At 39.7% G+C, this 24,341-nt stretch overlaps 1 protein-coding gene across 10 annotated transcripts in view; it reads left to right on the top strand.

Moving 5' to 3' along the window:
- The window catches only part of LOC117402280 (DNA (cytosine-5)-methyltransferase 3A-like), a 228,785-nt gene that overhangs the window by 187,656 nt on the left and 16,788 nt on the right, over positions 1–24,341 (top strand). For all 10 annotated transcript variants that reach the window (XM_059023711.1, XM_059023707.1, XM_059023706.1 and 7 more), the window contains 7 exons: positions 4,385–4,543; positions 6,372–6,479; positions 10,104–10,260; positions 14,027–14,173; positions 14,806–14,850; positions 22,246–22,325; positions 24,022–24,134. In XM_059023711.1, the coding sequence (XP_058879694.1) occupies positions 4,385–4,543; positions 6,372–6,479; positions 10,104–10,260; positions 14,027–14,173; positions 14,806–14,850; positions 22,246–22,325; positions 24,022–24,134 (809 nt within the window). The remainder of the gene's footprint in view (positions 1–4,384; positions 4,544–6,371; positions 6,480–10,103; positions 10,261–14,026; positions 14,174–14,805; positions 14,851–22,245; positions 22,326–24,021; positions 24,135–24,341) is intronic.

Genomic DNA, 24,341 nt, shown 5'->3' with positions numbered 1-24,341 from the left:
AAATAACTGTTGAAAATAAAATATAATTTGACAAAAATATCTCCTGTGGGTCTGCTAAATGTTGTAGCCATCAGGATTTACTCAAATCAAACCACGATCTGAAATATAAAACTCTTCAGTTTGTTTATTTGACTTACTGGATTCCAGAATGAACAACACAGAGAAATCCTATAGGCCAGTTTAGGCATCAATCATTCACTGTTTGATTGACGTGATCAATCCACCATTCACAAGTTTTGAGAGACTAAACCCTCCCACACATATCCTAAAATGTCGGAAGTGATTTGTCAAACACAGTGTGCCCAAGCACCGAGTTACTACGCATATGCCACGGTACAACAGAGACAGCATACAGTAATCAATAGCGATCGATCAGTTCTGAAAATAACTATTGTAAGTAAGATTAAGTTTGCTAAAAACAGGTCCTTAGATCCCCTAAATGTCGTATCCATTAAAAGTTGCGCCAATCAAAGCACTGTATTCGACATTGAATAACACGGAGAAATCGTATGCACGGCAGTTTACACGTCAATCATGCACTTTTTAAATGATGTGACCGATACACCATTCACATATTTTGAGAGCTTATACCCTTCTACACACTCTGTAAAAAAAAAAAAATGAAATGATCAGATGCTCACAGCCGGCGCTACAGTGAGATTTATTTTAGGACGTACTGCCCCTAGCACTTTATGAGGACATTTTTAGGGTGTATGCCGTACGTCCCCTAGCACTGAAGGGGTTAATCACCTAATTAGTGAGACAGTTGACTGCACACTGGATATGGAGTGATTTCAGCTGTTGAATTGCAAGTTTGAATAAAAGCAATAAAGAAACTCACAGAAAAAAAAAAAAACAATATGCCAAGTCTGTCAAGAGAGCAGCGCCTTGGGTGCTCACAGCCAGCAATTTCACACACTCTGTCAATGATAGACCATGAACTGGGAAACTAAGAGTCACAACACCTGCCCAAGATCGACAGATCATTTTGCAGCATCTTTGTGATGTCAGTTGTTAAGCACAATAAAAAGTCACTGCACCTGCTCTAAAACAGAGTTTGTCATTTTTCGATCACATCTAGTGTTTTTATCCAAATATAAGTGATATGTTTCTTGTGATGCTCAGTATATATCCAAACTAAGGGTGTAACAATTAGTTATAAAGTTATTTTAGTTAGTTGTTCTGCTGCAGTAAGTATGATGTAAAGCAGAATGAACTACACAAAGTTGCACTACACACAGCACCAAGTTAAGTGAAAAAGCATATTCCAGCAGTCATTTAAAGGAGTATCCAATAGAACTAGCCCTTGTATCACATCTGTATGTTATAACAAGACCCTTAAGATGTATTGGACCGTGCTGTGCTGTTTCCTATCTTCCCAGATTACTGGAAATAACTTTCAGTATTTTTTCGGAATAAGGAACTGCTTTGGGCAACTCGAATCTATCCCAAAGCTTGGTGGTATTGTTTACATCAGGGATAGTCAATTGATGGACTGTGGTCCGAATCTGGACTGCCAGTACATTTTGAACAGATTGCTAAGTTATATGCCATCTATGTTTTGCTTGCATTCACATTGGAAATGCTGTGATTTTTTTAAACCAATATACTTCTTATGAGAGTGTGGTACAAGAGGGTGCAGTAGAGGTAAGTGAGGTAGTAAATAGTACTGTAGATACACTCCGAGTGCTGTGAATGAAATAAAATGTACAGCAAAACTATCCTATTAGAAGCTAGAATTAAGTGGCAGTTTTGCACGCATTGACCTCACCCTTCTCTATGGCTAATAAAACAACCGTCATTCGTACGTCTTTGGCTAATACACAATTAAGATCACCCATCCCAGAGACAAAGAAAGCAATTGCAAGTACTAGGAAGCCCTATAACAGCATGTGTGATAACAGTGTTTGTGTAGCTAGGCAATTGTTTGTGGATAGGGGTATAGGAGTCAGTGTGAAAAAGGTTGCTCCAGGGGACTGACTGTGGTGTAACCAAGAATTTTGGACTATCACAGAAAATAATTTACTACCCCTGAGTTACATCTTTGGCTGAAATCCCAGAATTAGCATAAATCTTCATTCCTGTAGTCTTTAGTTGCAGACCCAGCAACTAATCAAGTCAGTGTTTTTCCAGTAGAACTTTGATGGCAGATTCACTCAGTTAACCCAGCTGGAGGCAGGTCTCCAAAATGGGAAAATGAGAGAACAAAAATGTGTTTATTATTGAAAAAGAGTGCAGCATTATGAAGGTTAAACTAGGATACTGGATCTTTAAGTTCCCATATATACTGTAACTTGTGTACTTTTTATTCAGTTTGATTATTTCCCTTTCAGACATTAGCCAAGACAACTGTGATTCACGACTAAAGTTATTTTTGTTTGGAATTCAAGTCTAGGCTCAGTTTAAGCATATTTTTTCACCATGGCTTATTGTCAGTGTTACTGTCTGGATTTCTGGTTCAGATTGGAGCATCGTGTTTGTCCCATCCTACTGTAAATAACTTATTTTAGTTGCCATACCAGTATAGTACCTTCATGTCCTCTGTTCTAATGAAGGTGCTATAGAAACAAAGGCTACAAAATAAAACAACATTGTGAAAATATTTTATAAAAAAGACCAAGTAGCCAATATTCAAGCTGAGAACCCCTGGTACAATTACCCATTGTGAGGTGTGTTATTTGCAGTACACTGTGTTATAGTAGCACAAGGGGTGTGCAATTTCCATCGCCCGACGCCTAGGACAACAAAATTTGTGTGACAGACAACAGGTTTTGCCGTTATACTTTGCCCGTAGCACAAGTAGTTTTTATATATTTATTTTTCCTATGTTCATTCTGTTGCTAGAAAGACAATTGCGTATATTTCTAGAGAACACCGCAAGTTTCTGAACACTGAATTGCAGAAGTCTAGCACCTACACACAAACATTTTAAATAGTGTTTACGGCCCACCCCTATCACTTGTGATTGGCTAGCTGTAGGAAAAGCTGATCTTCTATTGGTTGCAAAGAAACCCAGAAATGGTTGGCAATAGAGCCTCTGGCAATGGACAGACAAATCTTTTAAATTTAAGGTATTATTTACACTTTTTTGTAAATTAGCAAATAAGTGATGCTGCTTTCTCAATGCATGAACCTGACATTTAAATGCAGCAACCTAGGAAAATTACAACAGGAAAAAACACCATAGTCACAAAGGTATTAGTGTACTGTAATTTTATAAAATTATTTTATGTCAACTTTGTGGTCAAGTGTGTACAGTACTTGGGATGGTTAAAAAAAAGTTTAGTTTACTGTTTAGAAGCATTTCAAGTCAAATTTACTCTGGTAAAAAATGTAATTGTTTTTCTTTTGATTCTAGTGTTGCTAAACTAGTTTGCTATTTACCATATTTATATGTTTTATTTAGATTTAAACACTGTATTAAAAAATACACTAGATTTGAACAGAAGCGATATTAATTATGTATTGGACATGCACAATCCATTGATTTGTGATTATTTGTACAATATTTTATTATTTTAAAATACACCCTGCTGTAGAAGTGTTCCAGTTAGCCATCATGGGACAAGATGTTACATGAGGAAAAATAGCTGTAAAATGTTGTACACTGTTTAGAAAAAATAAATATATAGTAGAAATAAACAAAACTTATTTTGTGTTTGCAGAATTTGATGGAGCCAACTGTAAAAATTATAGGTTATACACAAGTTCAGCAGTTACAAAACTGAAAGAACGTCAAGAAAAATCTGAATTGCACCAAGCAGCAGTAATAGTTGGCAATGATTTTGTATCTGTGATGCAACAAACTAAAACACCTGTACATCAGGAGTTGGATTCAGCTTATAGAGACAGAGTGAAAAACAAAACAGGCAGAAGCTATTTTTATATTTGAATGATTCCCAAGTATTGCTTATTATAGTTGTACTCTTAGTATGTTATTTAAATTTACTAGCAAATGTGTTACAACCTGCACTGAAAAGAACATTTCCTTAAAGTATGCTATACATTTGTTGAGGTGAGGTGGGGTCACAGGGACCTTTTGTGTATCTTGAAGAATTTAGTGAACCCGTCAAGCTACAAGGCTAGATCTCACTGTTAAATCAAACCAGAATTCTACAAGTTATATTCTACTTTTTTGTGTAGATTTTTAAGTAGAACAAGTAGATTTTTTTTAACATTTATTTTTCAAAAATTGCACACCTCTGTAGCACCACCTTCATGTTGTAGAGAAACCTGGAGTGCCTTTATTTATTTTTTTGTTTTTTAATTGTTTTTTCTTTTGACGTTTTTTTTAATTGTGTTTGCCAATTGAGTTTTCCGTCTCGAGTAATGACCTAGGATCCTGTTTCTCTTGCTGAGGGTGTGTTTTGGATGGTTCTTGCAGGATGACCGTGGCTTTGGAATCGGGGAGCTGATTTGGGGGAAACTGCGTGGATTCTCCTGGTGGCCTGGCCGTATCGTCTCCTGGTGGATGACCGGGAGGAGCAGAGCTGCTGAAGGAACCAGATGGGTCATGTGGTTCGGTGACGGCAAATTTTCTGTGGTATGTGCTTCAAGAAATTTAAAACTGTAAACAGACTGGCTGAATACATTTTTATTCACCTGTAACAGGGCGTATTATTTAATTATTTATTTTTAGAACGGGGTTTCCCCCTCCGCCCCTGTGCAGATTATTGTTTTGTGTTTGTTTTGTTTTATGATTTATTATTGAAGTTGTATTTATTGACGGCGAAGCCCTGTGTGTTTTGTTTTTATTTTAAAAATACCTCGTGGGAATGCGTGACTGACAGCTAGTTATTATTGAATTAGCTGGCAGTCATGCATAATAATTGTACCCGTGCAGATTGTGGCTGAGGGGTAATAGAATAATTGCCAGCTAGTTAAACCCCTCGGCCACAGTATATAAGCCTGCAGCTCTCTGCGCTCAGGGTGTGGGTGTATGAGAGGAGTGGAGAGAGCGAGGAGAGAGAAAAAGAAACTAAATTAAAATATACAGGAACAGTGACAGCGACTGCCCAGCCTGACCTGTATGGTTTATTTATACTTTGTGTTCGTGATTTGTTTTGTTTAAACCTTTTATTTTGCTCTGTGAGCACAGTGTTTTTGTTTAAATATTTTATTGATGTTTGTATTTGAATAAACGGCGCCGCCGCGTCTTTATTATTTTGAAACTGCAGTACTATTGGTGTCAGTTTGTTTAGTTCCTGCTTCTGTCGTGACATCACCTCCCAGCCACCCTGTCACAGCACCTTACATTTATTTTAAGAGCTTTAGCTCTTAACACAGTGAGACTAGAAAGTCTGCTGTAAACTTCCATAAGGGAATTGGTGACAAATAATAAAAGGTTACATTTTTTATTAAAAGGAGAGAGTTTGAAATACAGCAACTGTGCTTGTGTTTTCAAATTTGGAGGCATTTTGATACTCCAGTCCTGTGAGTTTTTTTATTATGTAACCTAGCAGGAGGCCCTCAGTGCTGAAAACCTTAGTGAGTGATGCAGCCAGGTCACATTGGCATGACCTTGAAGCATCCAAACGCAGCTTGCAGCCAGGTCTGATCACATGTTGATTTTAGGCTAAGTCCCTGTTTGTGTTAGCAGTTGGCAGGATGGTTTTCATCCCATTTATTTTTGGAAGTGTGGCGACACAGTGCCTGATTAAGTATGCGTCAGCTGCCATTGAACCCTCATTGCCCTCACCTGTAATAAGCTCTTCCACCCACATTTCCTGGCACACTGCAGGACAGTTAATAGAGTGGACATTCGAATCTGCCCTTCTTCAGATCTTTTTAAAGAGAGGTAGTGGGTTCTGAGGATTAGCGGGAGGGCCTGTAAGCCAGGAGATCCCAGATCCTAGAGTTGAATCCCCGCTCAGCCACAGACTCACTCACTGTTAAAATTCATTGTGCCTCTATCCCGCCACCAGAGTTGTAAAACTAAACAGAAAGATAGCTTATGTTGCAACATATTTAGACTGTGGTGTTTTTCCATGTAAAATAGACCTGTAGTAATACTAAAATAAAATGTTGCCAAAGAATTGTATACATTTCTTTTAGTATAACTATATTTAAAATAAATCATTTTACAGGATAAATAAAACATCATAGACCAGTAACTGTCTTCAGTCATACTTATCAAAAAGTAATCAACAGACCATCATTACTGGGTCATCTGGATAACGTTTTGTAAACCTATGATTGTATTAAGATGTTTTTTGACTTCATTCCTCCAGACTTCTTTACTTACTACAGCATTCCACCAAATTCAGAAACAGTGAGGAACTGTATAACGAAGCAATCAAAATACCACTGAATGTTACCCGAGTGGAACTTGTTCTAATAATTAATTAATTGAACACATCTTTTTCTACCAGGTCTGTGTGGAGAAGCTGATGCCTTTGAGTTCATTTTCAAATGCCTTTCACCAGCCAACCTATAGCAAACAGCCCATGTACAAGAAAGCAATTTACGAGGTCCTCCAGGTGGGTTGTGTGTCACTTTACAATTTATTAGAAATGCATTGGTGGAAGGTTAGTAAAGGAAGATGGTGGCTGATTATTGGGCAGGGAGGTTCAAACCCTCAAAGCGCAAAATCTGTAGTGTACATGCTCCATCTATCTATCAGTGCCTCCCGAAACTGTTTGCCAGCCTTTAGAGCTGAAGTAAAACAGATGACCAACTACTGTGCCTTGCTGATAGGTAATGAAAATATGCCACTTCACATAGGCCTACCCAGGATGCCATGGCATTCATGGTTTAACATTCTTCCCAACTACCCTGTCTTTAGATAACTCCCAAGTGTATTCATTTGAATGCATATGCACGTACCCCACTGTGTAAAAGCTGCTCAAGAATCGGAATCCATTGTTTTACACAGGGCTGATATTGTACTCCAGTCAGCTCTGTCATAAGCTCATTTCATCCTTTGGCAGCGTGCCAAATAAAAAGACCCATACAGCACATCTAAATTAAGAACATTTATAGAGGCTTTCAATCACAAAAAAATAAAAGTAGGCTTTCTCCACAATCATGAAAGTAATATGCTAGAAGTGACATATTTATCTGTTCTAGATATTGTATTACATTTTTGAAACTCAGGGGTACATGTACTAAGATGGGCCAGTCAGAGCACAAACATAGTACAATTTGCATTTTCGTTGCGACAGTTTGCAAAGTATACATTTTGTCGTATGTACTAAGAGATAAATATGTTAATGAAGAGAATTGCAATATACCAAGTTAAATATTTCTTGTGTCATCTTAGCGAGATCTCTAGCACTGCGAGAGTCGTGCAACATTTTTTCGAATAAATAAGGAAAGGCAGATTCTATAGTGAGGCCCCCACCTTCACCCCCAAATAAAAAATGTGTTTCTACCAAAAAGCTTTTCATAATCATACAGTAGCCCTCGCTAAACCAGACATGTTTATCTGACATAAGGCTGCACACTACATTATGTAAAAGTATAAGTATACAGTGTACAATACAGTAGTAAAATCAAATGAATGTCTAGCGCACTTTCTTTTTACTTTAGCCTGTAGACTACCGGTAACACAAAATAAATCATGCTGGGTGTAATAAAAGATTATTTAAAATTGAAACTAAATTATTTATTTTTTATTTTTTATTTGTTATTATTTTTTAACTTGGCCTACTTAGCCTAGACAATACACCAAAATAGATCATGGTGCCGCATTGACAAGTTATGAATCTTACAGGCGGACAGTCAATTCTCGTTAATCCGAATTTCAAGGGACCAGCAACTAAGTTTGCATTATACCACTAATTTGTACGATCATGAGTAGCCTATAAGCCAAATATATATTGACAGTTTTTATTTAAGCTAGTCAGTGGTGGAGTGCTAAGTTTTGCACAATTACAAACCGCTTGCACATTAATAGAGGTGTGTTTCATATTCCTATATAGATGCTCAGAATGAGCTGGAGGGGTCAGCAGCACATGTGTGCAGTCTATTGCTCCCAACACGTTGGGGAAACCAGAAATGTCATAGAAATTTGTTTTCAAGGCTTGTAAGTACACATTGCTTTTAGGGAAAAATAGGTATTTGGATGTTCGTCTCAAAAATTCATCGAGCACAACTAGCAGCGCACAAGAAAAAACGGACTGGGAAATGCCAGCAGCAGCTGTCACAGTCCCCTGAAAGGACCCAGAGGCAAGGTAATGCAGGGTGGTGGACAATAGTTTGACCACTGCAGGGATAGCATGGCTTCTCTGGGTGACAGGCTCCAATTCATCTTTTAAATAGTGTTTTTGTGTTTTTTGTGTAAAGGTTTGCTAATTGCGACTGTTTAAAACGTGCTTTCAAAAGCATTACAATTGCTGGCAGCTTTAGTACATCAAATTATAATATTTCAGAACCCTCATCTCCACCCCATTTTTGCGAATTTATGCAGAAACGGCCATAAATACATATTCATCTAAGGCTGAACCTCAAAGAAAAACTGCTGCCGCAAAGGTATTACCTAAAGAGCCGCTAACAGCATTGCGCTTGTTTAGTACATTTCTAGACTTCTGACTGGTTTGCGACAGCCTCAACACTTTAGTACATCTACCCCTCGGTTATCTAAACAACAGTTATTTAAATGTTTGACAAGGGGGTTGTCTGAATTTAAAGACTTTTAGAAGCAGAGTCAGGTTCCAGTATAAGAGGAGAAGAGATTTCAGAAAGTATTGTGGTGTGATGATAGCGCTGACGTCTTGAATATGTATAAAAATGCAGGCACTCTGTATCCTGCCTTGCACCCGCCAGTGCATTGCTCAGCTCGTTTAAATCTGTGTTCTTTAACACTCTCCCTGCAGAAAACATTAAAGCAGGTATTTCAAAGTACTGTAAGTTAAAATAAATAAATAAATAAATAAATAAACATTTCTTTTTGCATTACCAAAGAAACAGGAAGCCAACATGTTTGATGAAAACAATTTAGAGCAGTAATTATCTGTCTAGAAAGTAGGACACTACAGTAGATCAGACCCTCCATCATTATTATTATGATAAATCATGATTCATTTAGTGTGCATTGAAAATACTTGATTGATGTTACTAAGGACGTAAGCATTCTATTTATCCACAAACCAGAAACAGTACAACCAACTGTAATGCGAAACAGGCCTATTTTCATAGCTGTGCCATAATGATACGGCATTACTTGATGAAGGTAAATCTTTTAATCAATTATATGTCAAGCAGACCTACATTTTGGCTAGTGCCTTTACCAGTGCCATTAAATGGTCACCAGTCACTTCTGATCCCTCGTTGACAATAGTTTTATTCTTAGATCATTGCCATTCCTTCAGTGGCACATTGGTCTTCGATTTTCTGGTTGCATTTGCAGGGTAGCCAGGCACACACTCTCATGCCCACAGGCTATTCTTTGCATAACAATCTCTGATTCCATAACTGGTAGTGACCACCAGATACAAAATATTACATTATGATGTGCCCACAGTTCCTAATAGAATGGCCTCCACTTTATATCCCACAAATGGAATTGTACCTTGGTACATATTTAGCATTCTTAGGTTCAGCTGCTTGGTTTTACTATTATTATTATTATTTATTTCTTAGCAGACGCCCAAAAAGTGTCTGTCTCACTTTGCTTAGGAAAGAGATTAGACTTTTATCACTTTGCCTCCATGTCAGTAATAGAGGGGTTATCTGCCTCACTTAGTTACAAGGCATGGGGTACAAAACTGTTAAAAAGAGTTTGTGAATTCCTTGCGCCATTCAGTATAATATAATGTGTGCCATCATGGAACACGTATAATGAACATCCATCATGGAACACATATAATGAACATCCATCATGGAACACGTATAATGAACATCCATCATGGAACACTTATAATGAACATCCATCATGGAACACGTATAATGAACATCCATCATGGAACACTTATAATGAACATCCATCATGGAACACGTATAATGAACTTCCATCATGGAACACGTATAATGAACATCCATCATGGAACACGTATAATGAACATCCATCATGGAACACTTATAATGAACATCCATCATGGAACACGTATAATGAACATCCATCATGGAACACGTATAATGAACATCCAACTGTTTCTTCATAGGTGGCAAGCAGCAGAGCAGGTAAAATCTTCCCAGCATGCCCTGACAATGACGAGACTGACACTTCCAAAACAGTGGACTTTCAGAACAAGCAGATGATCGAATGGGCTATGGGGGGATTCCAGCCCTTGGGTCCAAAGGGTCTGGAGCCACCAGAAGGTACACAAAAACACAATTTATAGGACGTTTATTAGGAATGGTGAATTGTTTCATGAACTGATCTTTATCTCTGGATTCAATAGTTACTTAATCATATAAGTGAGCTTATAGTTACATTTTAATTAGGTAAATTTTGGAATTGATTAGAGGTGGGATTTTGGAGCAATAAAGAATTTGAGCACTGGGGCATTAAGACATTTGAGTACCCAGTATTCAAATCCAGTGGCAGGCACTATTCTCCACTGCGTACATGAGCGCTCAAACATTGCCACTAAATGTAATCCTATATCTCCGTTTTTACAAACTCAATTTTAATACATTAAATTACACTGCAAGAACAACCTGCCTGATTAAACTGATTTACCTTGCATACTTGTTTACCAGACCACTGCCTGCAGCATATAAGATTGACCGATTCTTCTTTAGTATTCTGGTTTATTTTTATAATTAGCCAGTTAACATATATTTCACTATGACTCTTGAATTCAATAACTGTACTGATTAAATAGCAGCAACCAAGTAAGCAGACCAGCAAAACTAATTTCAGGTGTTCAATAAATTAAGTAAATTAAACAACTTTGCTTAAAAACAGACTGACCAAAGGGGCTCCCGAGTGGCACATCCAGTAAAGGCTCTCCATGTGGAGTGCAGGATGTGCCCTATAGTCTGGACGTCGCGAGTTCGATTCCAGGCTATTCCTTTGCCAACCGAGGACGGGAGCTTCCAGGGGGCGGCACTCAATTGGCCGAGCAACGTCCGGGGGGAGGGAGGGTTAGGTCGGCCAGGGTGTCCTCGGCTCACCGCGCACCAGCGACCCCTTTAGTCTGGCCGGGCGCCTGCGGGCTTGCCTGTAAGCTGCCCGAGAGCTGCGTTGTCCTCCGATGCTGTAGCTCTTGAGTGGCTGCACGTTGAGTCCGCAGTGTGAAAAAAAGCGGTCGGGTAACGGCACACGCTTCGGAGGACAGCGTGTGTTCGTCTTCGCCCTCCCGAGTCAGCGCAGGGGTGGTAGTGGTGAGCTGAGCCTAAAAATAATTGGTCATTCCAAATTGGGAGAAAATAATAAAAAATAATTGGCAATGACTAAATAATAATAAAAAAACAGACTGACCTGCTCACAGAAGCAGTTAAAGTAACTTACAGATATTTATCATTGTCCTTACAGATATCTGTAATGTCCTTTTAAATGCAGTGGGTCAGCGGCTTTGAAACAAGGTCAACTTGTGAGCTAACACAAAACAAGCAGCACATAATATAAACATTCAGTACTCGCACTGTAGCGCAGTGTTGGATAGCTTGGGTTTTAAGGAACTCATCAGGGTAGTAAGCATGGTCTTACTCAAATGACTGTTAGATTGTTTTCGGTTGAGGGTGCCCATGTCCGTGGCATCACTCTCACTCTCACAATGAATGCCCCACCATCGGTTACATAATATATACCAGTTTTACTGTTAGTTCCCTTTCAAGTGTGAAATGTAACCATTACCGTATGGGTATTTACCTTCGAAAGACCCGAAATCTGAATAAGATATATCAAAGTTGCTCATAGACCCTGTGACACAGCGAAGACAGAGGCTTTAGTAAGTTCCACCACCTGATGCAGAGACAGAAGCCACAAGCCGGACAGCAGTTCTAGGAATTTGCTGCCATAGGCCCGGGCCCCTTTTCAGGGAGTCATCTGGAGTTTTGACATCAGTGCACTACAGACATCTGGGTGCTTACTACCATTCAGGGAACAGCGTACGAGTTCTGTGTCTTGCCAGTTAGCCTCTCTATAGCTCCCTGTGCCTTTTCATAGTGCATGGTAGCTATCCTGGCCCCATTGAGACTAAAAGGCATCAGAGTGCTCAGTTATCAGTCTCCAGCACAGGCACCGGCCCACACAGAACTTGTCACCGGCCACCTTCCAACGGTTGAGCCTTGCGGTGAATCATGCAAAGTGCAAGCTCACGCCTTCTCAGACAGCCTCCTATCTAGGAGTGTGCTTGGACTCCAGGTCCATGCTGTCCACTCTGTCAGACGGCAAAGTGCAGAGAATAGCTGCCTGTTTAGAGCTCTTTCAGCTCAACAGAGCACTCACGGTATGAATGGCAAGGGGGCGCAGAATTGTTTGCAGTAGGTTCGTAATAGACATGTGCTTGTCCGTACAGACAACACAACAGTGGTGGCTTACATTAACCACCAGGGCGTCCTCAGGTCGCCCAGTCTTCACCGTGTGGTCCACAAGCATTTGCTGTGGGCACACGAGAACCTCCTTTCACTGTGGGCAGTACATCTGCTTGGGGTGACCAACTTGGACGGCTGACCTCCTCTCAAGGAGAGTTCCCAGCGCCTCCGATTGGTGCTGAGCCTCATTTGGGAGAGGTTCAGGGGAGCAGAGATAGATCTCTTTGCATTCCAGGAATCTACCCACTGTCCCCTCTGGTTCTCCATAATAGGAGGTGGGGACCCACTGGCAATAGATGCCTTAGCCCACCAGTGGCCGAAGCAACTTGCTATCACCTCCACAAAGCGGGTGAGTGAGATGAAGGCATTCTCCAAAAGCCTGCTTAATTTTTACCAGGACAGAGGTTACGCTCCGTACCAATCCTGCCTTTTTGCCAAAGATGATCTCGGCATTCCATGTCAACCAGTCTGTGGAATTGGAGGCTTTCCATCTGCCTCCTTTCCAGTCTGACAGAGAGCGACGGCGCCAGCTGCTCTGCCCAGTTCACAAGATGAAAAGTTGGAGGCAGTCCAGACGATGTTTTGTATGCTCTGGGGCGAAGTCCCATGGTCAAGCACTGTCTAAGCAGAGGCTGTCCAAATGTATAGCATACACAGTCAAGGACTGCCTATGAGCTGGCCAACTTGCCCCCTCCAGAAATACTTACTGTCAATTCTACCAGGGGCATGACGACTTTGTGGGCTTTATTCCAGGGTGCATCTGTCAAGGTCATTTGGAATGCAGCAGTGTGGGCTACTCTCCCCACATATTTACTAGTTTCTACAGACTTAATGTCGTGGATCCTCAAAACCCTGGTTTTTGAACTAGAGTGTTAAAGGCGGCTTCTCAGTCGACCCTTATAACACAGACATAGAGGTGAGTTTCTCCCTCAATTTTCTAGCCCTTGCTACTTGTTACTGGGGTTCTGTATGACTGCCCACAAGGCAGCCTCTTGGCTTAGCCTTGTAGCATTCCAGTAATTCTACAATATTGCCCTTGTGACGGATTTGGTACACATACCCATATGGTAATTGTTACATTATCATAACCCTGGTTCCCAGAAATAGAAATGTAACCATTAACCTCCTGCGTCCATGATTGCAGTAGGCTTGAAGGAAAAATGACATTCAGGTCTGACTGTGGTGCTTTTGTGCCCTCGGGTGCGGGATATGACTGCGTCACAGGTTCTCCGAGCAGTTTTGATATATCTTATTTAGGTTTCAGGTCTTTCGAAGGTAAATAACCATACGGTAATGGTTACATTTCTATTTCAGGGAACCAGGGTTATGATAATAACCTAATGATTATGCCATCTAATGGATACAGTATGATGAAATCCTTAAACCCACCTGGGACTGGTTAGCATATCACATGCTGCTGACATGGTTTATTGACGTTTCAATGCCTAGCTTCCTCAGCCAGACCTTTACTGCAGTATTTTCCCTGCAGCTGACAATGACAATAAATGCAGTTGTGCAAGCCTGCGGTCTAGCTTCTGAAGGGTTCTGACTGATATATTGTATTGCATTGTATTGTTAATGTGTTTAAATTTGTCTTCTCCAGACGAGCGCAATCCCTACAAAGAAGTTTACACTGAGATGTGGGAGGAGCCTGAAGCAGCGGCCTATACACCCCCTCCACCAGCTAAAAAACCAAGAAAAAGCACAGAGAAACCCAAGATCAAGGAGATCATAGATGAGGGAACCCGAGGTACAGTGCTCTGGCGTGATTCGAATTCTACTGCAAGGAAGTTTAGAGAATATTCCCTGGGTTATTATCAAAGAGTTTTGTTCAGGAGGCTATACCTAATGGCTCTTTTATTTTCCATAAATAGTAAAGTTATCCCAAGTCTGTGTCTAGCAGGAGTTTTGTGAATGTGAGGTGTGTCACTGCATTCTTCTTTCAAGTAATGGCGAAACTTTTCTTCTGCATGGATAATTTTTTTATTTTTTTATTATTATTATTATTATTATTATTATTATTATTATTATTATAATTATTATTATTATTAATTTCTTAGCAGACGCCCTTATCCAGGGCGACTTACAGTTGTTACAATTAATAAAAAATGTGCTGTTAAAGCAGGTGACCACAGATGTGTAAATGGGAGAAGCTACTTATTTTTTTTATAGTGTGACGTGGCTTAGAAACACTATCAAGTCTGTATTTTATGCTGCCCATTAGGTTAAAAACTGTAGGCCCAACTACTGTATGGGTATTTTTTAACACTTACTTTGCCTATAGTCACTATCCCCATACCTTATGCTATACTTTATAGACATGCCTAACTGAGACTGTCAGTCTGCAGACACATAACTAACATGTGTTTTTTTATCCTTTAGAGAGACTTGTTTATGAAGTGAGGCAAAAATGCAGGAACATCGAAGGTTGGTTAAATACATTTGTAATTTAAAGTTGAACTCCCTTATAATTTACATATTTTCAAATAACAATAATTTGCATCTTCTTCAAGCGTTCATACTCTTATTAACCCTTTGAGTATTACGAACGTACCGGTACATTCGCCGCTCTCTGGGAGGGAGAAACGAACGTACCGGTACGTTTTGCAACTTTAACCCTTTGCAGTCCATTTATTAAGTGCGCGTCAGGCGTGTCAGGTCCAATTTATTTTCACACGCGCAGTTAATTTTAGACGCGCTGTTTAAAAGTATTTTTTTCCACAGTCAAACGGGTTTAAAAGCCCCTGCATATCAACAAAGCACTCACTAGGCATCTCCAGCCCCGCCCCACCCTTTCGTTCGCTATCGCTTTCACATATGCTAATAAATAAATAATAATAATAATAATAGTCGTACATATCGATCAATCATCTCCTGATCGCTCGTTTTGTCAGCAAACTCCTCAATAATGCAATCCAAGTCATTATTTTATTACTATAACATATCAAAAAAAGCTCTGCAAATGTCCGTGATAGTCTCTGTGCGCTGATTCAGTAACAGCCAGCTTGTTTCCTTATGACCGCCCCTATGTAATGCCAGGGGCATGTATGACTATTCATGAGATACACCATTTTTTTTTTTTTTTATCGACTTGTCTCGGCTCCTGTCACTCCCACTCGGCCATTGAATGGTTTTCTCGGCCTTTCCCGGAGAAAAAACTACTAGAAACCTGTTTTTTGCGTTTTTGATGATGTCAGACAGGGTCCGACAATGGACCTGATAGGAATAATTTCAATGTCGGACCAGGTCCGACAATGGACCGCAAAGGGTTAAACTTGAATTACTGAGCCTACAAAACCCCTGATCACATAATATTGTAACACTAGGTTTCTGTAACACCTTTTATTGGTCTCTTGCGCCCTCTGCGAGATATGACTGAATTACATACAATTATCCCAGTCACAAAAATGTCAACAGTGTTTGTAAACCGGTGAAAATTGCTCAGTGAGAAAGAAGTATTAGTAATAATACTGAATTCAGATTCCAATTTAAATTCAAATACATACAATTCTCCCACTGAATCGAATGTCAGCGAGTGTGTCAGCGAAGACATAAGCAAAGAATATTTACCATCAACATCAAGTGACAGTGAAGAGGCGGCGCCAAGCTCTGTGCGTTGCTCCATGCTTCAAGGAGTATCATACGCTGACGCATTAGACACTCTCACTCCCTCCGCCCCATATGATTTATTCATATCTCTCTCTCTCTCTCTCTCTCTCTCTCTCTCTCTCTCTCTCTCTCTCTTTTTTGTTAGAGCATGTTGTTGTGGTTGTTCCACCCCGTTGTTTATTGTTTATTGCCTACATATTTTTTAGTCAATACCTTTCCCTATGAATAAATAAAAAAATATATTTATTTGTTTTATTTATTTACGGTAAAACATTATTTGTCTGTATTTCATCAGTATTCACTACATACATATAAACATATAGCTTTCAGCTTGTTTGTACGCTGTACTCGTAATAATCAAGCGCATGCAGAAGACAGAAAGACTCACTCCCATAGGTCCGGCAGTGCATTTTAGAACTCACTACTCAAAGGGTTAAACTTACAATAGCCAGCTAAATCTCCTCAGTGTCTGATGTTGGTGTAAAAAGAGGTGGGGGTGCCAGCTCAGTGTGACTATTCTTTAATACTAGTTTAAACCTAACTGTGAGATGAGTTTGTCATGTTTTTGTCCTAGTTTACTAATATGTTTGACTATTTTTTTATGTTTTAAGTTTCATAACTTTATTCACATTTTTTTTTAGTTTAGTGTGCAGGTTCAAAGCAAAATGTGTTTCTATAGTACAGTGCACTCCATTTATAAGAATCACTGATATAAGAATCAACCGCATATAGTGATCAAAACCACTGGGACAAAATCATTCCTATACTATCCAGTGTAAAATAATCTGCTTGTAAGAATCAAGCAATCCGCTTATAACAGCGTTTCCCAACCGGTGTGCCGCGCAATCCTATGAAGAAGAAGCTGGAAATGGTTTGGACACATCTCCAGAATGGCCAGCAACTTACCAGCAAAAACAGTTGACATGGACCCCGGAGGGGAAGAGAAAAAGAAGCAGGCCCAGAACAACATGGAGACGGACCATGGAAAAAGAACTGAAGGCTGTCGGGCCCACATGGGGTACAGCAGCAAAGAAAGCCCAGGACAGAGGAAGCTGGCGAAGTCTTGTGCAAGCCTTATGTGTCACTCGGCATGAAGAGGATAAGTGCGTGCCACGGCACAGTGGAAAAGTAAAAAAAAAAATTGGAAAAGTCACACATGAGAAAAATAAATAAATGAATAAATGAAACTAATATAAATTAGTTTTGTGGACGGAAACAAAATGTATTCTGTCGTGTACTCTTTCGGTGTACTTTTGAGACGGATGCTACGCTCTAGTGACTGTGTTCACGTGGTAATTGGAATCGTGTGTTGGGCAGAGTTTTCGCTGGTCGTGCGATGCAGTGGTGATTTTTGAATAGTCCGGAGTGAAAATGGATACATACTTGAAAAGAAAAGATTCTGATGCCTCCACATCTACTTGCAGCGACGAAGCTGATTGTGAGCACAAGAAAGTAAAAACGGTGAGCCGACACTACTGTGAGAGTTATTTGCATTATGGATTTTCTTTTTCTGGCGAAGCATCTTGCCCTATTCTGCTGTGTATCGTGTGCGGGGAGAAACTTTCAAATCATGCTATGGTGCCAAGTAAGTTGAAACGACACCTTACAACCAAGCACCCGTCTCTTGCCAACAAGGATAAAGATTATTTCAGGATTGGCTAACGTCAGGTTCATTGAGATTGTATAAAATATTTTTTTTATTTTGCAAACAGCTACCAGGTAAAATAACTGGAGAAGAAATATTCAGGGTGACAACGGCCTATCTTGAGCAGGGAGAACTGCACTGGAAAACCTGAGTGTTTGCACAGACGGGTCTGCTTCAATGACGGGGAAGGTTAAAGGATTGGTAAGCAGGGTCAAAGAACAAAACCCAGATGTGCTGGTGACCCACGGTTTTCTGCACCGGGAAGCGCTTGTGGCCAAAACATTGCCTGAAGAACTCTCTTTAGGGTTGGATGTAGGAGTAAAGATCATGAACTTCATAAAAGCACAGCCTTTGAAAAGTCGACTTTTCTCCTTTTTGTGTGAGGATATGGGAGCAGAACATCACACTTTGCTTTTGCACATGGACGTACGCTGGCTTTCCCGTGGAAAAGTTTTATCAGGTTTGTACGAACTGAGACAGGAATTAAAAACTTCTTAACTTCAGAGGAATCTGCACACATGGACCTGAATGCTGATGTAGCATGGTGCTCCTGATTGCTGATGTAGCGTGGTGCTCCTGATTGCTGATGGAGCATGGTGCTCCTGATTGCTGATGGAGCATGGTGCTCCTGATTGCTGATGGAGCGTGGTGCTCCTGATTGCTGATGGAGCATGGTGCTCCTGATTGCTGATGGAGCATGGTGCTCCTGATTGCTGATGGAGCATGGTGCTCCTGATTGCTGATGGAGCGTGGTGCTCCTGATTGCTGATGGAGCATGGTGCTCCTGATTGCTGATGGAGCATGGTGCTCCTGATTGCTGATGGAGCATGGTGCTCCTGATTGCTGATGGAGCGTGGTGCTCCTGATTGCTGATGGAGCATGGTGCTCCTGATTGCTGATGGAGCGTGGTGCTCCTGATTTCTGATGTAGCGTGGTGCTCCTGATTGCTGATGTAGCGTGGTGCTCCTGATTGCTGATGGAGCGTGGTGCTCCTGATTGCTGATGTAGCGTGGTGCTGCTGATTGCTGATGGAGCGTGGTGCTCCTGATTGCTGATGGAGCATGGTGCTCCTGATTGCTGATGGAGCATGGTGCTCCTGATTGCTGATGGAGCATGGTGCTCAAAGCTTGCCTACCTGGGTACATAGGTATTACATAGGTTTAGATCTAAGCTAGCTCTCTGGCGTGAAAATGTAGCTAAAGGCACATTAGAAATGTTCCCCCTGGCAAATTCAGCAGATCCAACTAGTGTTTTGGTCAAAGAGGGGGATTGCAGAGCTTTGCATGTGAGATTGTGTGGGATTCTGCATTGCAACAGAAAATAAGTAAGCCACAGATGCTTAAATGCAGTGGTTGTCATGACAGTAATAGGAGGCAGTGTGATCTGGTGGTTAAAGTCCAGGGCTTGTAACCAGAAGGTCACCAGTTCAAATCCCACCCTGCCACTGACTGATTCATTGTGTGACACTGAGCAAGTCACTTAACCTCCTTGTGCTCCTTCCTGCAGATGAGATGTTAAATCAATGTCCTATTGTAAGTGACTCTGCATATAATGCACAGTTCACAGCCTGTCTCTGTAAAGCGCTTTGTGATGATGGTCCACTATGAAAGGCACTATATAAAAATAAAGATATTATTATTTTTACTGTATGTCATCTTAATTCAAAGGCCATTACACGTAACACCGCAGGGCAGTTAAACTAGGCACCCTCACGAGACGATTGCTTCTCAAGTATACTGTAGTAAAGTAGGATTCTGCAGCCTTGAGTAAACATAATCGTGATCATACAACAAGTTGCTTACCCACGAGGACTTTTTGATGTATTGTCCTCAGTGATTGAGCACCATTGACATTTGTATACTGTATTTAAACTGCTGATACGCGAAGGCGCTTTTGCAAATTGTAATGTGACTTGGCCGAGGGCAGTGTAAATGATCAGTCTGGAGTCTTGATTTACAGATTAAAACTGGTGTTGGTTTTATTTTTCTTACACTGTGGTGGGGAAACAACCGCTAATAAAAAAATAAACCTTGTTTTCAGTCGGAGCACTAACTAAACAATACTTAGTGTGGTCCCTGTGCACACATGCGGGAACTCATGACATCTAGTGGTCAACCCATTACACAGTAATCATATTGGTCGCTTTTAAGAATCAACCGCTTATAAGAATCAAATCATCCGGAATGGATGTGATTCTTATAAACAGATTGTACTGTAGTTACATTGCTCAATTTATTTTCTATTAGCTGGTGTTTTTAAGATTACGACCAATTATAAGTATAGAAAAAAGTGATCACTATAGGGGCCATTGAGTGCACAAAGAGATAACATATCTTCCAAGTGGATAAAATCGAGGGTATTCTACAAGGGAGGGATACTGTTCTTCTCAAGTGCACTCATTTTGGTTATTATATCACTTTGGTGCTTTGGTCTTTCCTTTGTTTTAAGGAACTGTTTTTTAATGTATAAATAAAGTCAGATAAGTGCTGCTTCTGCTCTGAGTTTGACTTTAACAGAATCTATCATTCAGCCCTATGCCAGGCTGATGTTGCTGCTGTCAATACTGTCAATGGACTATATACTGTCAATGGACTATATTGTTTTATCTCAGTAAAACAGGTGTTGTAATCCCAATGAAACTGAATGGCAGAGAGGCTCCACTTGTCACATAATTAAGCGACACATAGATAAAAGTTCTTTGCCTGGAACCCCTGGAATCGAATACACTAGATGTGGCCAGTACTTAGCTATTGTGAAATAGTTCATATTCCAAGATTATTAGGACCTCTGTAAGGTCTGACACAATACCTTGAGACAAAATTGGAGAAACTATGTGGAATTTAAACAGGAACAGTTATCGCTTTTTATTGTGTAAAAGCAGGTAATATACAATATTGTTTTTTGTCTGTTTGCAGGATACTCACTGTTTTTTCATTCTATTTTAGCTGCAGTATCGTGACAGGCAAAGGAAGCCTCAATTGGAATTGGCACAACAGTGCTTAGTAATACTGTTATTATTAAAGGGGAAACTCCATTAGATGCCCAGCCTAAGTTCTATCAATGTCTTCTCGTGTATTAGCAAAGCAAAATTACTAAATTTAATCTGCAGTATCTTCTTATATGAAGCCGTTGCCTTTCATTTTTTGTGTCCTATTCAGCTTGTCGCTAGTATAGGTGTAAGTGGTCTTGACTAGTAGAATTTATATAGCACTTTGAGGCTTCCCCTTTAACTGACTGATATTCTTTAAGCGTGAAAGAAGGGTAAGTGTTTCACACGATCGGAGGAGCTGCACCAAGAAGCCATAAAATGGATCCAAAAAGTATGTTGGCCAATGGTTTCAAACATTGAGTACCTTGATGGAGAAAGTGTATCTTATCAGTGGGGATTATCTGAAAAAGTGTTGGGGTAAGGCACTAACGCTAAGGCAAATGTCATTAGTGCCTGACTGGGGTGCTAGGTGGGCACAAACAGACTTTGCTCTGTGAAGTGATTTTGGTACCATGTTTTGCCCTGAGTTTTTACAGCTGTGCTGCCAGATGTTGGACATAAATGTGTTAATAGCCTCTTTATCATTTCACCTAAGTGATTTTGAAGACGGGGCAAAGGTTGGCCTTTGCCTTCCAAACAAACATCTTTTCAAACAGCCAACGCTATTGCAGGCAAGCTACTGAACACACAGTAAATATGCAACTTGTGAGGGATACAGCTAAGAACACAATGCAGAGACGACTAACAATTAATGTAGGTTAGCACAATGTTTTATTTATTTTAATTAAATATATATATATATATATATATATATATATATATATATATATATATATATATTAGTCAATTGTATGACGAAATAAGTTATGTCTTTGTTAAATAGTTGAATGCAGCGTGTATGTGTAAAATAATAACAACGTTTCACTGCAGTATTTTTCCGATTTTGAGAGGTTTTACATACCTGGAAATATTCCAAACCCTAAGGAAAATGAATGATAGTGAGCCATCCCTGGTCGAAGACCAGACGGACAGGGCGCCTCTCACCAATCTGAGATCCCTGTTTAGAGACCTGTCCCTAGCAAAAAAAACTTTTAAACTATAGTGTTATCAATGTATTTTTTGTATGTTCTACTCATATATCAGAACACCTACCAAGTACGCCACTAAGAAATAGCAAAATGAAGTCTGAGGAAGTAAGAAGCTCTGATACAGTTAGTTATGGGGTGTTTGTACCTATTTAGTGTTGTATGACCTTATTTAGTTGTTTTCCGTGTCTGCTCTTGAAAAGAGTTTGTTTATCACTAGTCAGTCAGTTTTGTAAAACAGCATTTCCTTTTGTTTGGAAAAGGTCATTTGTTCGATGATGTCAGATAGCTGTTCTTTGGCTTTAGTACAGTTTGGATGCTGTGATGATGACTGCTAGAAGCATAATATAATGTTCTGTAGCATAAAATACTACAGCAGTGGCAAAAACATAACTGGGTAGTATACTACTGTGGTATACCAACGCTTTTGCTGGTCAAAATTAATGTATACTACAGGATTTTGTATTTTACTGACTCTTTTTTCTTTGTTGCAGATATCTGCATTTCCTGTGGAAGTCTGAATGTTTCCATTGGACATCCCCTCTTCATGGGAGGCATGTGCCAAAACTGTAAGGTAGGAAAAAGCATGAACACAATTGGTAATTGGGGATTAGACCAGCAGAGGGCAATATTCTTCTATACGTTTGTGACTACCATATTGAACCCCAGATATGAGACAGTTTGTACATTATTAGCAGTAATTTTGAATATCAGATGGGTACTGTCAACAACGTGGCAGAAATATGATGTAGGCCAACAAGAAATATAGTAGTTGAGTACTTTTTAATGAAAAATGTGCATGGCAAGAAACCAAGCTGAAAGGTTCCATGTGAAAAGTGTAATTTATTAACAAAATAAGATTATGTTAGAATTTGCAATATTTACTTTAAAAAAAAAAATTATGATTTTAACAGTAGTTTTTAATTATGTTTTTATTATTATTATTGGGGTTTTTTTTGGAGTTTAACAGCAGATGCAAACGTTATTTGGGTTTATTTTATATTGGTGGTCATGGCTTGAGCAGAAAGTTCCAGGAAAATAACTCTTTTATTGCTTCTGAGGATTTAAAAGTATAATTGGTTTACTTTAGCAGGGATTGCCTTTGTCTGTTTTAATGATGAGGAAATAGTGAGCTGTTGTGGTGTCTTTAGGGAATTTTGTAGAAATGTGTCTCATTTACCAGCACTAACTCTTTAATGTGCAAAGAAGACCCCTTTCATGTTCTGAAATAGAACATAGAATTGCTGTTTCTTAACCGTATACAGCTATTTTTAAACTCAGGCTTTACTTATGATATTTATGCAGAATCACGAGTTTACAGAGTGGCCTGCCATTACTTGTCTCTCTCAAGCACAGACTGCTAACTGTGTTAAACTGAGTGCTGGTTTTGTGTCCAACGGTAACTAAGTTGAGACCCCCAAGCTCATATCACTTGAGATGTGAGCTGGTTTCAAACCCAGGCATTCAGATGTGAATTACAGTAGCTAATTGTGTGTAAGGGTGGAAACCAAAACAGCTTACTGGGTAAACACCTGAGCCACTTGGTACCCTGTAGGGTTGGAATTATTACTTGGCTGGTCTTTTTTTGAGTTATTGACTGCTGCTCAAGCAAGTGCAAATACTGTGTGTGTTGATGAAGGTTCACTCCACCTCTCCACTTCATAGGCAATCAAATCTATAAAATTGTGTTCAGACTTTTCCTTCTTTTTTGTTGGCAGGTATGATGTCAAATAAAACCTGTTGTGACTTAACTTTTTATGTTCAACCTATTGCAACTAAAATGTTTTTCATACAGCCCGACTCAAGTTTCAGTGACATATTCATTCAGTGCTTACATCCAATGAACTTTCATAGTGAGTGATTTAAGAGTCACTCCAACTCAAAGTAGCCGCTGAAGTAACTACAAAACACAGTGGTTCTTATGCACAGTTTATTCAAGTTTTAACTTCTGCTTTTTCAGTATTTATTTATTTTTAAAAAAATGTCAACCTTTTGGAAGATGGCCAAAACTCGGTTTATATCCGCTTTTATATTTGTATACTGTGCGACAAGCACTCTGCACTTCTGAAGCGTTGAGGCATCCTGAGAACTGCTCAAATCAAAAAGTAGTAGTGTGCGCTGTCACTCGACTGCTTCGAAATAAAGTAAACTACACCATGGAAGGTAGTAAGTGATCACAAAATAAGCAGTAGTCTCCCATATACAGTGTCTCTCCTTTATGGAAAGATTGTGAGCATTATTCAACCTTATGTATGGCTGTTGTCTTTCAGAATTGTTTCCTGGAATGTGCCTATCAGTATGACGATGATGGTTACCAGTCATACTGCACCATCTGCTGTGGGGGTCGAGAGGTGCTCATGTGTGGAAACAATAATTGCTGTCGGTAAGATGATATCGCATTTAAAGAGCCACTTGCTGCCACAACAGCAAAAAATCAAAAAAAAGCTCAATATAATGAAGCACCTTTCAAGACAGCCATTGCTAAGCACTGTACAGTAAGTCATTTTTATCATGACTCCAGGGTGTGGCTAATGAGAGAATCAGTCACTTTAGATGTCGGACAAAATCTGTATTTACTGTACTGTACCTA

The sequence above is a fragment of the Acipenser ruthenus genome, chromosome 5 (genome assembly GCF_902713425.1).
Source record: "Acipenser ruthenus chromosome 5, fAciRut3.2 maternal haplotype, whole genome shotgun sequence".
NCBI classification, from domain to species: domain Eukaryota; kingdom Metazoa; phylum Chordata; class Actinopteri; order Acipenseriformes; family Acipenseridae; genus Acipenser; species Acipenser ruthenus.
The sequence above is the reverse complement of the archived record's forward strand: the minus strand, read 5'-3'. Positions and strand labels throughout refer to the sequence as shown.